This window comes from Dendrobates tinctorius, unplaced genomic scaffold (genome assembly GCF_039654945.1).
Source record: "Dendrobates tinctorius isolate UK_male_01 unplaced genomic scaffold, ASM3965494v1 ptg000012l, whole genome shotgun sequence".
NCBI lineage: Eukaryota > Metazoa > Chordata > Amphibia > Anura > Dendrobatidae > Dendrobates > Dendrobates tinctorius.
Genome location: NW_027361680.1, coordinates 17,155,271 through 17,171,712, shown reverse-complemented (window position 1 = coordinate 17,171,712; position 16,442 = coordinate 17,155,271). Strand labels below are relative to the sequence as shown.

Below are 16,442 nucleotides of genomic sequence, written 5' to 3'. Positions count from 1 at the left end.
TGGAGACCAGGCTCCAGTTCATGCGCTCTCACTGTGAGGGAGCTCTCCTTCCTCAGCTCAACCTCCAGCTTCTCTCTACACGTCTGCACACTTCACCCTCCGCAGACTAACTGACCACTCCTTCCTCTTGGCCCTCAGAGAGCACTCCTCTCCTTTGTCCCGGTTCAGCTTTCCCCCTGCTGGCCTGAAGTGGAACTGTGTTGCATGCATAGATTGACTGCGAGAGAGACCCATCATTGCCTCCAAGCTTGGCATTACCCTCCCCTGGAGGAAGGCAAAGCCACTGTGGTGACCATACTCCTGGGGGCGCCACATTGATGCTCTAGAACTCCCAAATGGGGCATTCTTTTTGTCTAGAATACCCAGTCCTGTCTAGATCGTTACGTCTTGGAGTGAAACTCTGGGCCTTACTGCTAGTAGTCATCCTCTCTCAGAATCCGTCTCTGATAATTCACTCTGTCTCTCAGTCACTTCTGCTCCAGATATTGCTATCCCTTTCCTCTGGGTCTCAGGTCATTTTTGATGCTTCACATTGTGTTAATGCTCACATTTGACCTTAGGTCCTCTCTCTATGCACTCCATGCCCTATCTCGCTCACTACCAGGAAACTGTCAATTTCCCTTCAACTTAGCCCTCCCACTCTGAGCTGGTCCCAAAAATTAACTCTCACTATCCCCTACTGTCCAGCTACACATATTATTACCATCAAGCCGGGGTGTGGCCTCCCTCTCCTGAGCTGGAAATTGTATTTAAAGGCTCCCCCGGACTAGTGTCCTTTGGTTGGGACCCGGTCCTTTTTTTCTGCCCTTATTCACACACACACACTGACGTCAACTTTGACACATGATAAGGTTTTTAATATTAGACAGTGTAGGACTGCCCCAATCACAGAGTCACCTTGTTGATTGTGGGACGGCTTTTGTGCTATATTTGATTAAATATAGTATTACTAAGAACTCTGAATTACTTAAATGTACTTTTGCTTTTTATTTATTTAATTACAGCAGGTTTTTTCTCATTTTGTCTTTTGTAGGTTTTGTATGCTTCATGGCCAATGTAAACATGCGTTTATATGCTGCATGTATACCAACTCAAACCAAGCTTAATTTTTGTTTACCTATTATTACCATCAATAACACAAGCCACAATTTACTATTATACATCACAGTTCACATTACAATAATTTACATATCTTCAAGGGGGAACGTGAGCAGTACGTCTTTCTCCTTACAACTGCACGGACAGACAAGGTCTGTAAATGCAGCTTGCTGTTCTCACTCATGAAAGGGAAGAAGCCAGAAAACCCACATAAATACAGGGAGAACATGTACCCTCCACATACAATAGTTATGTTCTTCATTAGATCACAACCCATGACTTCAGTGCTGCAAGAACACAGCGGCTACCGATGAGCCACTGTTCTTCCCGAAAAACGAAGCATTTTTTTCCATATTTGATTAGCTATAAGGGCAATTTATTTGAAATGTGTGTACTATGTGTGTAAAGTTAGGAATAAGTCTTCAACCAAGGAAAACTGTAAGAGAGATTAGTGCAAATAGGGTCTTATCTGAGAAATACAGTGAGCTTTAAGGCCCCATCACACTAAGCGACTTACCAGCGATCCCGACACCGATAGCAAGGTGTCAGGATCGCTGGTAAGTCGCTATGTGATCGCTGGTGAGCTGTCACACAGACAGCTTCACCAGAGATCAGCACAGCGATGCCGAGCGCCCGGCATCGCTTGCCATTGCTGTAAAAAATAGAATCAAAATAAAAAATATAGTTATTCTCACCTTCCGACGTCGCGTTCAGCCATCCTGCCTCTCTCCACGCTCCAGTCCCAGTGATCCTTTGCACGAATGACCGCGAGACATCACGGTCTCGCGGGAGCACGAAGTCTCGCGGTCATTCGTGCAAAGGATCACTGTGACCGGAGCGTGGAGAGAGGCAGGATGGCTGAACAGGACGTCGGAAGGTGAGAATAACTATATTTTTTATTATTTTTATTATTTTTTACACCTGATCGCTGGTCTGCCGCCTGTCACACGCAGCGATGCGTGCTGACCAGCGGGAGACCAGCGACCAAAGAAATGTCCAGAGGTTTCTTTCAGCGATCAGCGATACCGGCAGGGGGGCCGCTCGCTGATCGCTGTCACACACAGCGATCTCGCTGGTGAGATCGCTGTTACGTCACAAAAGTTGTGACTCAGCAGCGATCTCGCTACCGAGATCGCTTAGTGAGACGGGGCCTTTACACTCAGATCACCTGTTTAATCTGTAAAAAACAGCATAAAATGTGAGGTTAGCTGCAGCAGATCCACGGGTCAGCAAGTGACCAACAGACATAAATAGGTAAGAATGAGTTAGTGGATGATCTCCATGCTGCCGACAGGATTAAGACATAAATCCCAGTGTAATAAAGTAAAATGATGATTTTTTTTGTAGATGCATGAGTTTTTTCCTGAAGAAGACGTAGCTTTGTACTTTGAAACGTGTCAAAACAAACCATCATCTTACTTTACAACCCTGGGATATACAGTATTTCTTAATCTGGTTGGCAGTGCGGAGATCATCTATTAACTCCTTCATACCTATTGAGGAATAAGTCTTTGCTAGCTTTCAAGATGTAGAACAGCATACATAATTAAGCTTGATTACCTTATTTTGTCTAGGAGTTGCTGCTTCTCCAGAAGTTCTTGTTTCAAACTTTCAACATCCACTTTGAGTTCAATATTCTGAAGAGTAAAGCATGGAAAAATGGCATTTAACTGAACAATAAATTACAAAGAAATAAAAAAAAAGCTTCAGAAAATGGTTTCACCCAATTATAAAGAAGGTATATTTGCTTTCCATTGAGAGGGAAAATAAAAAATGGACAAAGTCTACGTTCCCACAATGAGATTTTGATGAGTTTATGATGTTTGCGAAAATGAGGATTTTTTTTTTAACATGCATTTTTATTGCATTTTTTGTCTCTGGCTTGTCATGCTTTAAATAAATTGCTTTATTTTTGATACTTCCTGTGATTTTGCTTTCACAAAACTTTATTGCTATACTTAGGTTTGGATTACATGCATTTTTCACTAAAAATATATGTGTGTTTACCTGCGGATTGTGCTCATCTAATGTAAAAACAAAAACAGCAAAAAGGGATTATACTTGCCAGAACACAGCTTGCATTGATGTGCCATCCTGGATGAGCTGCACTACCTGAGCCACTTGTGTGGGTTGTAGAGTCCGTCTCATGCTACCACGAGTGTGAAAGCACAACCAACATTCAAAGATGACCAAAACATCAGCCAGAAAGCATTGGTACTGAGATGTGGTCTGTGGTCCCCACCTGCAGAACCACTCCTTTATTGAGGGTGTCTGGATAATTGCCAATAATTTCCATCTGATGTCTATTCCATTTGCACAACAGCATGTGAAAGTGATTGTCAGTCAGTCTTGCTTCCTAAGTGGATAGATTGTGTCATGATCCAGGACGGGGTTTCGCTTTGGCCCATCCTGGTCAGACAGGGGATTAATTGTTTCTGCCTCTCTCTGGCAGAGGGCGACTAATTAATGCTCACTGGACCTATGTCCGGTGTCAGTTATACTCCTGCCCTCGGCTGAGTTAGTTGACCTCTTGTATACGTGTGCCTTGTGCCTGATAACTTGTTGCTTGTTTGCTTTTGATCCGGTTCTGTCCCTGTTATGAGTTCTGCCTGTGCCTCTTGTACCGCACCGCTCTCTCATGTTTGACTCTCTGCTTGTGACTTGACTATTCTCTGCTTGTCCCTTTGGTACCGCACCACCCTCTTGTGTATGAACTCTGCTTGTCTGACCTGCATTTTCCTCTCCTCTACTATAGTATTCCTGCAGTAGGTACATTACATAATCTGCAGTAGTAGGACGCTAAGCCCCGCCTCCTGCAGTCACATGATTGTAGGTCCTGGTACTCCTTACTATTTTCCGTGCCTCAGGTCCTGTCTGCTTAAACCTTCACTACCGTATTGGGCCCAGTGCTCTCCTGCAGTGTGGGTAAGTCACCCTGCTCAGCCGTGGCAGTTGCCGACGCTGACAGGATTCTGACAGTTTGATTTCACAGAACATTGATTTACTTGGAGTTATATTCTGTTGTTTAAGTGTTCCCTTTATTTTTTTGAGCAGTGTATATCAGTGAGGTCACCCTAATCACAAGAGTAAAGTACAACAAACCAAGTGGTATCCCTGCTGGCTGACCAAATGGACTAAATAAAAACAATTGGACTGTTGGAAAATTACACAACAAAGCAAAGGGAAAACGAACCCGACCATGAGTCCACAGCATTAGACAAGTGACTTAAAGTTTATTGGTATATCAGGTACCATAATTAATAATAGAAAAATCAACGTACAAGATAAAAAATATTGTATGCTAAAAGAGTGCTATATCCAGTATAAATATTGATGGTTGATGTGAGAGTATAAAGCATGTGTAAAAAATAAAAAAATAAAAAAACATGTACCAAAATCATTTGTCATATACACAGTGCACATGTAATACACCAAAAAGATCACAAAAATGCAAAATAAGAAACAAGCATATAGAAAGTGCATGTGTAAAAAAGTGATACAATCCCTGAGTATATAGGAAAGGTAAAGTGCAAGTGCCTAAAGACACCATTGGGTGTCAGTGTGTACACATCATATACCACAGGACCGAAGAAAAAACCATATGCAAAGAGTATAGTAAATATTGTGGTGTAGTAACCACTGTGTCTGCTAGGGGGCGCTGTGTGGATGTCCCAAGAGAGAGGATGTGTGGCAGAATCCTGAAGGACGGTTATGTATCTCAAGGTGGGTGGCCTTGAGATGGAGACTTATGTATGTGTGTTGATCAGCAAGGACATTGCTGAGGTGTTGCTTCAAGGTGTCAGGGAGAAGTCTCCAGGTAACTAGGGAGTTGGGCGGACCTGGTTACCTGCAAACCCACCCAGGGGGTGTGTTTAACGCTTGTAGTAAGAGACTGTGAGTGTGTGAAGGACCTGTGATGAGGTCATAGTCATGTGACCCGGTGAGCGTGCCTATGGACCATATAATGTGGCCAGGGTATGTCACATGGGGTGAATGTTGGGACCTGGTTGGTCCAGTGTGGAAGGTCCCATCTGAGTGAGATGGGGCTGCCTTCTGACAGCTAGTGAAGGCTGTGTTAATGGCTGCACGTGCCTGAGAGTTCCCTGGAGGGAATGGATGTCTGCCGCATGACGGTGAAGGAACCATGAGTTTCCCTGACGTGGGTGAGATAACTTTGAGGCTGAGGAGCCTGTGTAATGGACATTTGCATAACCTGCGTGAGTACAGGATAACCAGAGAGAAACTATATGGACACTATGCTGTATGTGACATCGGCGGTCGTGCCCGCCGATGCCCCTTCAGCGGCGGTAGCCGCCGCAGCCCTTCCTCACCTGCGCGCCACCGTCCGTGTGCGCGCCTGTCCTGCCTTCCCTCCTCCTTCTTTCCCCGGTCTGTTCCCTGCCCTCCTGCTCTCCCTGTCTACTCCAGTCTGGATTATCTTGCTTAATTCCCCCTAAGGTTTCCTCGTCTGTCCGTCTCCCCGCTGTGCCTCGCCCCGTCGCCCCACGGGCTTTTCTGCTGGGTTCCTCCTTCCTCTGATTCTCCCACCTAGGTACCCTTGTCTTTGTCCGTAGTTCCTTGTCCTGCCTCGAGCCTGGCTTCTCCCTGAGCCGTCCCTCTTGGTACCGGCTGTCGCGGTTCTGACCCCTGTGCTCTTGCCCCTAACGATCCCTGTAAAGGGGTTGGTCATCACCTGGCGCGCTCGGCCTATGGGCTCCAGATTCGCGACCCAGAGGGTCCACTCTCGGACGTAGTTTGCTCCTGAGCGTCACCGTATCACCAGGCCATGGACCCCGCCGGTGCCGCGGCCGCTACGCAGAAGGAACTGCTTTTTTTACATGAGAATCTGACCCGGATAATGTCCTTCATGAAATCAATGGACACCCGTCTCTCCGTCCTACAGACCTCTGACCCAGGGCATGCTCCCCTCTTAGCCAGTCTCCAGCAGGAGCTCGCGCAGTAGCGCGATGCTCACTCCCACATCCTGGGGTACACGGCGTCCGTTGACGATTGACTGCTTGCTCTGCAGTGCTCTGCGGCCGCTTCAGCCCTTCCTCGGGACGCAGTTTCGTCTTCGCCTCCACGCCTGGGAAAGCCTCCCAGGTATAACGGGGATCCTAAGCTATGTCAGGGTTTTCTAAATCAGTGCAGATTGCACTTTGAGCTTTTGCCTCAGCAGTATCCCACTGACCGCGCCAAGGTGGCGTTCATAGTGTCCCATCTTGAGGGCGAGGCTCTGGCTTGGGTAAACCCTTTGTGGGAGAGGGATGACCCGGTACTTTCCAGCATCCAGAATTTTCTGGAAGTATTCCGCAAGGTGTTTGATGAGCCTGGTCGCTTGGCGTCCACTACTGAGGCTCTTTTCAATCTCCGCCAGGGCTCCCTTACTGTAGGACAATACGCCATCCGCTTTCAGACCCTGTCTTCGGAGCTGGGCTGGAATAACGAGGCTCTTGTGGGTGCCTTTTGGAGAGGTCTCTCAAGTAAAATCAAAGACGAGCTGGCTGGGCGAGACACTCCCACAAACCAGGAAGATCTAATTTCCCTGGCCACCCGTATAGATCTGCGTTTTTTGGAACGATCTTGAGAGTCGGCTAGGGAGAAAAGACCCTTCAGGCTGTATCAGGCTCCTATTCCGCGTTCCTCTGCATACCCTATTAGCACCGCTCCCGAGCCCATGCAGATAGATCGCATCAGGCTGTCAGAGCAGCGATGCAGGGAGAGGATGACTAATGGTCTCTGTCTGTACTGCGGTGGAGCCAACCACTTCGTGCGTACCTGTCCTGAGAAACCGGGAAATGCCTCCACCTAGGTCAGGTAAGAGAGGACCTCCTAGGTGATCATAATTCCTCTCTGCCCCTTACCCTTTCAACTTTGATTATTGCAGGTCGGGGGCGTAGATCTGTGGAGGCGTATGTGGACTCGGGCGCAGCCAGTAATTTCATTCGTCAAGAAGAGGTTGATGAACTCCAGATCTCGGTGGTCACCCTAAGAGACCCGCATACTATTACCTCCGTCAATGGCAAACCTCTACCCAAGCTCGTCACCACTGTCACCGCCGAAGTAGATCTTCAAATTGGGGCATTCCACTGCGAGAAAATAGCCTTTTACGTCCTTCCTCGTTTGTCCCATGCTGTTCTCCTAGGATTGCCCTGGCTCAGACTGCACGAGCCAGTTGTCGACTGGAATTCAGGAGAGATTTTGCATTGGGGTTACTCCTGTCAAGAACGCTGTCTGCAGGCTCTGGTTCATCCTAGCTCCCTGCCTAGGCCAATCGATCTTCTGGGCCTTCCCGCACCCTACCACGCATACGCAGATGTTTTCAGCAAGAAGGAAGTGGATTCCTTGCTGCCGCACCGGTCCTACGTCTGCCCTATCGACCTGATCCCCGGAGCCTCCCTTCCCAGAGGGAGAACATATCCTCTGTCCCCAGCAGAGACCACGGCTATGACAGAATACATACAGGAAAACCTGACCAAGGGGTTCATCTGGAAATCCTCATCCCCTGCAGGCGCAGGTTTTTTCTTTGTCCAGAAGAAAGACGGTTCACTACGACCATGTATTGACTACCGGGGTCTGAACAACATCACCGTTAAGAATCGGTATCCGCTCCCGCTGATTCCAGAACTCTTCGACCGGTTGAGAGGGGCTCGGATCTTCATGAAGTTGGATCTGTGGGGAGCCTACAATCTGATCCGGATCCGCGCCGGGGATGAGTGGAAGACAGCCTTCAATACCCGTGATGGGCATTATGAGTATCTAGTCATGCCGTTCGGTCTCTGCAATGCTCCGGCAGTATTTCAGGAATTTGTTAACGAGGTGTTCAGAGATCTACTCTATTCCTGCGTGGTGGTGTACTTAGATGATATTCTCATCTTCTCGCCCGAGCTGTCCTCCCATCGGAGAAGCGTACGCATGGTCCTACATCGCCTTCGAGACAATCATCTCTATGCCAAAATTGAAAAGTGCCTCTTTGAGCAAACGTTGTTACCCTTCTTGGGTTATATCATCACTGATTCTGGTATGAAGATGGACCCAGAAGAACTCTCTGCAGTACTCAAGTGGCCTCGGTCCGTGGGCGTAAAGGCCATCCAACGTTTCCTTGGATTCGCTAACTATTACCGACAATTTGTGCCTCATTTTTCTACAGTTACCAAGCCCATCACGGCCCTGACCCGTAAAGGGACTAGGGCAGACAGCTGGTCTCCCGAAGCTGAGGACGCCTTCCTTTGTCTGAAACGATCTTTTGCAACAGCCCCAATCTTACATCGCCCAGTAGCCAGTAGGCCCTTTGTCCTAGAGGTGGATGCCTCCTCCACCGGAGCCGGGGCTGTTCTTTCCCAGCAGGCTCCATCCGGACGTCTGGTTCCCTGCGGGTATTTTTCTAAGTCCTTTTCACCTGCGGAGTGCAATTACTCCATTGGAGACCGAGAATTGCTAGCCATTAAGATGGCCCTGGAGGAGTGGCGATACCTGCTTGAAGGGGCAGTACATCCCTTTACTATCTTCACGGACCATAAGAATTTGGCCTATCTGCAGTCCGCTTAAAGACTCAATTCCAGACAGGCCAGATGGGCTCTGTATTTTTCTCGTTTTGATTTTAAGCTCCACTTCCGGCCTGGCAATAAGAACATCAAAGCGGATGCACTTTCCAGGTCTTTGCAGTCACCGGAGGGAGATGAGGACCCATCATATATTATCGAGCCTGCTAAAGTTATCACCATGGCTCCGGTGAGTTTCTCTTCGCCGCCGCCAGGCAAAACCTTCATTCCCCAGAACAAGCGTTCGGAGGTGCTACACTGGGGGCATTCCTCCATGGTCGCAGGGCATGTTGGGACTAAGAAGACTCTTTTACTTCTCTCCCGTTACTACTGGTGGCCCTCCCTTCGCCAAGACGTGATGGACTATGTAGCCTCTTGCATGACCTGTGCTCAGAACAAGGTTGCTAGGACCCTGCCTTCCGGTCTACTTCACCCGTTACCTGTTCCGGAAGCTCCTTGGCAGCAAATCGCCATGGATTTTGTGACTGATTTGCCCCGCTCAGCTGGATGTACTACCATCTTAGTCGTGGCAGATCGCTTCTCTAAGATGGCTTATTTCATTCCTTTGCCTAGACTGCCGTTCGCCCCAAGGTTGGCCGAGATCTTCATCCACCAGATCTTCAGGCTGCATGGCCTTCCTCAGTGGATCGTGTCTGACCGGGGGGTCCAGTTTACCTCTCGATTCTGGAGGGCTCTCTATCGGCTTATGGGCACATCTCTCGACTTCTCCTCGGCGTATCATCCTCAGACCAACGGGCAGGTGGAGCGGATTAATCAAGCTTTGATAGCCTTCTTACGTCACTTTTCAAACGCCCATCAGGACAATTGGGTCTCTCTTCTACCTTGGGCAGAATTCACGCATAATAATCATTCCAGCGAATCTACCACCAAGTCGCCGTTCCTTGTGGTAACAGGACAAAATCCTGGTATTCTGCTGCCCTTTTCCACTTCGTCAGGAGTTCCTGCAGCAGATACTCGTGCCAAGGAGTTTTCGCGAATCTGGAGGGAGACCAGGGAGGCGCTCGAGAAGGCCAGTAGCCGAATTAAGAAACATGCGGACAAGAGACAGAAGGATCTTCCCCCATATCATCCTGGCGACAAAGTCTGGCTTTCGACTAAGCATATCCGCCTGAAGGTTCCGTCTTACAAGTTAAGTCCCCGATACATCGGGCCTTTTGAAGTGCTTAGATGCATTAATGAGGTGGCTTATAAACTGAGGTTGCCTACTTCGCTCCGGGTCCCTAACGCCTTCCATGTCTCGCTCCTGAAACCTGTGGTTCTCAATCGGTTCCAACCAGCTTTCATTTCCCCTCCTTCGCCAAGGGGTTCGGATGACGTTTTTGAAGTAAAGGACATTTTGGCCATGAAGAAAATCAAGCGAAAAACTTTTTTCTTATCGATTGGAGGGGTTTTGGCCCTGAGGAGAGGTCCTCGGAGCCTCGAGAGAATGTTAATGCTCCTCTTATTCTGAAAATTTTTTTGGCCAATCTCTGAAGGGGAGGATGTAAGGAGGGGGGTACTATGACATCGGCGGTCGTGCCCGCCAATGCCCCATCAGCAGCGGCAGCCGCCACAACCCCTCCTCACCTGCGCGCCACCGTCCGTGCACACGCCTGTCCTACCTTCCCTCCTGCTGCACGCACCGGCCTTAGGTTGCGGGCGCGCGCCCGTCCGTCCTCGGCGTCTGGCCGTGGGCGGCGCTGAGGGGCCAGGCTTGAGGAGCTCTTCCGGGCGCTAAGGTACTTCAGTTGTCCTCCCTAGGAGGAGGGCGCCTGGTGATTGTGTGGATCTCCCGCACTGTTCTTGCCGCACTCCTACTTTCTTGTCCTACTTCTTGGTGCTCGTTGCTGCATCTATTTCTGTGTTGTGTCCGTCCCTCCTCCTTGCCTCGGTTCCCCTGGTCCGTTCTGTCCTCCCTGTCTGTCCCTGCCTGCTGGTATTCTTTCCCCAGTCTGTTCCCTGCCCTGCTGCTCTCCTTGTCTACTCCAGTCCGGAATCTCTTGCTTAATTCCCCCTAAGGTTTCCTCGTTTGTCCATCTCCCCGCTGTGCCTCGCCCCGAAGCCCCACGGGCTTTTCTGCTGGGTTCCTCCTTCCTCTGATTCTCCCACCTAGGTACCCTTGTCTTTGTCCTGCCTCGAGCCTGGCTTCTCCCTGAGCCGTCCCTCTTGGTACCGGCTGTCGCGGTTCTGACCCCTGTGGTCTTGCCCCTAACGATCCCTGTATAGGGGTTGGTCATCACCTGGCGCGCTCGGCCCAAGGGCTCCAGATCCGCGACCCAGAGGATCCACTCTCGGACGTAGTTTGCTCCTGAGCGTCACAGTGTAATGTGAAGTTATATTGCTGCTGTGGGTTTATGATGGAGGAATAAACCGCATGGACTATGTTATGGTTGATGAAAACCCGGTGCCAGATGTGTTTTGCTCGCTGCCTAGCGAGTATCCCCTACCAGAATGACAGCACTACCTCACAATATATAATGACAAAATTAGTAATAACTTACAGAGTATTGTGCTCCTGGTCTCCTGGATAGGCACCCTCCCCAACGCGCGTTTCAGCACGCTGCCTTCGTCAGCAGGTGGCACCAATGGGAGAGTGAGAGGTAAAAATATAGGTGTAAGCCAATCAAACGGAGTGATGTGGTGCAAAGAACCAATGAAAGTGAAGGGGGTGTAATAGTAAGTACTATGGCGACATCCGGAGGAATGTGAATTAAATACGTTACTGCGCATGACCGGAAACAGACCAAAAGAGATTTACTCCATATAGTACAAGTATCTGCAGGTAACCGGGGTCAACTACATAGGATCGGAAGTTATGCATCACACGGAAAGTCATGTGATGCAGCGCCATATGCCACCAACAGAGTGTCCGTGGTAACGGAGGCAGGTAGACTCACTTGTGGAGAGCGTTGAGTGACAAACATGGAGCAGGAAGTGAAAGGGAAGCGAAGTTGGATGAGTCATGTATCCAAGCAACAGGCACAAGTGCCTGCCACCCAGGCACATAAAAACGCGGCCACACATGGAGACCCCATCGAAACACAACCCCACGCGCATACCGCGCTCAGCAAGTGAGACCTGTTGTGAACTCTCTCGATTTGATTTTGAGTCGGGGCTCCCTCTGGTGGTTACTGTGTGTAGTGGAGCTGGTCAAAGTCTGCCACCTGACGACGATGATTGGAAATCAGGGTTTACTGACTGGAGTATTTAAGTGAGCAGGCTTCCTTCAGTGGCTGCTGGTGATTAGTTTCTCCCTGTGCATTCTGAGGTCTGCTGTCTCCTGCCTGATCCTGCATTTTTCAGTTAAGTTGTTCATTTGCTAATCCTTTGCATCTGATCTGGTTTTGCCTCTTTCTGCTTTGCTGTGAGGGTTCAGCGAGCTCACTGCTGGGGCTGTGCTGGACCCCACTCCAAATGTTACAGCTTGTGTCAGTTTGTTCAGTCCCCTGCTATATTAGTCTCTTTTGCTTTGCTGCCAGTTTACACCAGAATGCTGATATAGTGGGGGAGAGGTCATGAGACCTCAGTGTTTTTTGTACATCACACATGTTGGATTTTTTAGGGTTTTTGCGTGATTGCAGACAGCGTCTTTTCTTTCCCATCCTATCTAGTCAGTTGGGCCCTATTATTTGCTCAGTCTATTTTCTGCCTGTGTTTGTGTCTCATCTTGTCTCACCGACAATATATGTTTGGGGGCTGTCTATTCCTTTGGGGCAGTTTAGATTTCATCTTTCTTGCTTTAGGCTTAGTTAACGCTCCGGCTGTGCCGAGGCCTCTAGGGCATCGTAGGTACGCCCCACGCCACGGCTACTGCCAGTTGTGTTGTTAGGATTAGGGGTCTGCAATCCGCTAAGCTACCAACCTTTCTGGTTTCCTGGTGGTCTAGCCTATTCCTGCCATCCTCCTTGGTGACCCGTTCATAACAGAATCACCAGCCAAAACTGTAGACTCTAGGGTACTCAAAAGAAGGAAAGAATTGTAAAAAAAAAAAAAAAAAAGGTGTCAGTTTTTTTAATATATTTTTTCCTCTTTTTCTCTGGGGTCGTAACAGAGACCATAAAACCTACACATAAAATAAACTATAAAAAACAAAAAAACAATTAAGTCATATCAAAGTGTGATGATGTGTGCATAAAAAAACAGTGAATGCATAGGCAGGTGCAGAGGGGATAACAAAAATAGATAAAAATAATAATAAAATCTATATATAAATAGCGATATAAATACATATTGCGTAGGAATATATTATATACTTATGTTATATTAAATACATGTATAAATTGACCAAATGAAGATGCAATACAGTACAGTGACATAAGTGTAGGAAAAATTGGTCAAAAAAACTAATATATCAATTCTTTCTTCATTGTTACTCAGGTCGTCCAAAGTCTTGTCAAGAGAACACTGGAAATCAATCCTCACTGAGATCCGAACGCCCTCATAAAGTGCAGATGGAGTGCTGTAAATTATATACCGAAAATAGCATATGAGATAAAATATAGGTAAGAACACAGTATACAGTAGAATTGGCACAAATCAAAGTAGCATAAATGAATAAAAATTATTTTAAAATGTTTAAAAAATGTGTTAAAAATTGTTTAAAGAAAACCTCCTAAAGGCATCTAATACATAATTACCAATCAGCTCTGTCACAGCTTCTGGTGATTGTGTCACTATCCCACAATCCACCACGCCACACCGTAAGTATGCCGACTGCCATATTGGAATACCCAAGTGATGGGTATTCCAATATGGCACCCACTGGTGGTACCAGGCCCTTGCGCTATACCACCAGTGGGACCCCCACCGGGACATCCGCCGCCGCTGGACCCACACCGGGACCCCCGCCACCGGAGACCCACTGGGACACCCGCCGCCGGACCCCCACCGGGACACCCAACGCCACCGCCAGACCTCTGCCGGGACCTCCGCCACTGGACCGCCGCAGAGAACCTGCCGCTGCCGCCAGACCCGCACCGGGACACCCACCGCCACCTCTGCCGGACTCCCACAGGGACACTCGCCCCCGCCGGACGCCCACCGCATCCGCATCCACCCGCAGCTGCCTGCCCACCCACCTACGTGCAGTCACAGCCGACAGGAAAGATCGCGGTTTGTGGCCTGTGTTAGAGATGGGGTACGGGTGCCCTCTGGTGGGTGGTAGTGGACAGGCAGGCAGCTGCGGGACCCCCCCACACACACACACTACAGACATGAATGCACACACACACACGAATGTACACACACACACATATATACTCTACATGTACTCACATACATAAATGAACTCACATATATACACACAGACATGCATACATATACACACAGTATAAATTCCCCACACGCACTTACACATGCACGCACTTACACACAAACACACGCATACAAAGACACATATATACACAGAGTATAATGTCCCCACATACACACACAAGCACGCACATACACTCACGTTCATACACGCACACATATATAAACATGCAGATACGCACATACGCACACACACAGTGTCCACGCACACGCATTCATGTGCTCGCACATGCACACATGCAAGCGCGCACATACAAACACACATACGCACATGCATACACACACAGTATAATGAAACCACACACACGTCCGTGTATACACACACGCAGATATACACATGTAGATACACACACGCACATACAAACACACATGCACACACAGTATAATATTCCCACACGCACATACACACAAACACATATACACACAGTATAATGTCCCCACATACTTATACACATGCACATGCACGCACATATACACACACGCAATCACGCACATACACACGCAAGCACAAACATACGCACATACACACACAAGCGCATACAAACCTGTGCATACCCACACGCAGATAAGCACATACACACGCACGCGCACATGCACACATGCATACGCATACACACAGTATAATATCCCCATACACACAAACACACATGCCCGCGCATACATACATTTACACACCCACTGACAAACACGCATATGCACGCGTATACACACAGTATAATGTCCGCACATACACATGCACGCACATACACACATGCACGCACGAACATACAAACACAAGCACACAGTATAATGTCCCCACACACGCAGATACACAGATGCACATAAACACGCAAGCATGCACATACGCACGCGCATACACAGACACATACACACAGTATAATGTCCGCACACACATACGCACACACACACAAACATGCTGTAAGGATAATGTAAAATATGTATGATTTCTCTGGAACATTCTAGAATCTTCCATTCGCTACACTTTCTAGAAGGATGCATAGCTGCCCAGAGATAAGTGACCCCCCTGTTCTTTTCCCCTTGCCACACATTGCAGCTTTGTATTCTCCCTCTGCCTGACTGTAATGTGAGACTCCTGTTTGAGCTCCTTCCCCCTTCCCCCCCTCAGCCTGCACACACACATTCAGTCTGTGACGTCCGTCCGCGGATCTGGACTGCAGTAGGGATAGCACCCCGAGACCCTTAACCCCTATACAGGGATCTGGAATTGTAGCCAGGCCCAGGGGGTGGCTGTCTGGTGGAGCAGTGCGCCAGAGCAGGACGGTCGCCAATAGGGAAGAAGGCGGGGAACCAAAAATGTAGTCAAGAAAATGGGAGAGCAGCGGAGGTACAGAAACGGCAGGCAGTGGCAGAGTCGACAGTCCAGGCCAAGGTTACAAAACGGGAGAGCGGCAAGGTACAAAAATGGCAGGCAGTAGCAGAGTCGAATATCCAGGCCAAGGTCACAAACCAGGAGGGCGGCAAGGTACAAAAACGGCAGGCAGTAGCAGAGTTGAATATCCAGGCCAAGGTCACAAGCCGGGAAAATGGCAGAGGTACAAAATCATCAGGCAGTAGAGGGGTCAGAAATCCAGGCTGAGGTCAGAGTCAAACAATAGCAAATCACACAGTAGCACATAGGGGAACCCAGAATATATCCGGCGGCTTGCAAGACCAGTCCCAAGGTATTTGTGGGATCAGGCAGTAGCAGAGTTGAATATCCAGGCCAAGGTCACAAACCAGGAGAATGGCAGAGGTACAAAATCATCAGGCAGTAGAGGGGTCAGAAATCCAGGCTGAGGTCATAGTCAAACAATAGCAAATCACACAGTACCACATAGGGGAACCAAGAATATTGCAAGACCTGTCCCAAGGTATTTGACGGATCAGGTCATCCCTCACAGGCTCCCGGACTGATGATGTCATCAGGGCCGCCCCCAGGACCAGGCCAGATGGTGATGCACCAACCCCTTCATGATTGACTGACGAGCGGAGCCAGCGTCTATCAGATGCCTGCACAGGAGCCCCTTCTCTGTTGCCGCCATCACTCGGGGGAGAACCATGGCGCCTCCCAGTGGCAGAGGCAGGAACAGCAGGCCCCGAGTCTGACGGCGACGTGACAGTCCGGTGCCTCCTAGAGGCCGAGGCCGGGACAGCAGGCCCCGAGTCTGATGGCGATGTGACAGTCCGGTGCCTCCTAGTGGCCGAGGCCGGGACAGCAGACCCCAAGCCTGATGGCGACGTGACCGTCCGGCGCCTCCTAGTGGCCGAGGCCGGGACAGCAGGCCCCGAGTCTGACTGCAACGTGACACAGTCTAACCTGAATTACCAGGGACTGGCTTCTTGCCTCACAGCAGGGGGCCTCTTTCTCTCCAAAATGTGCTAAGCTACTCTCATAGACAATAATGAGAATCCAATCACTTGGTCATAGAACTCCGCCAGATTATAATAGAAATATCAAAATGACATATTGAGACGTGCTCTGATCAGGCTTCA

The 16,442-nt window shown here is 49.0% G+C and overlaps 1 protein-coding gene across 1 annotated transcript in view; it reads right to left on the bottom strand.

The window, feature by feature from the left end:
* LOC141066966 (myomegalin-like) overlaps positions 1-16,442 on the bottom strand; it is a 444,577-nt gene that overhangs the window by 271,327 nt on the left and 156,808 nt on the right. The window contains exon 2 of the mRNA XM_073558019.1: positions 2,659-2,735. Within this exon, the coding sequence (XP_073414120.1) occupies positions 2,659-2,735 (77 nt within the window). The remainder of the gene's footprint in view (positions 1-2,658; positions 2,736-16,442) is intronic.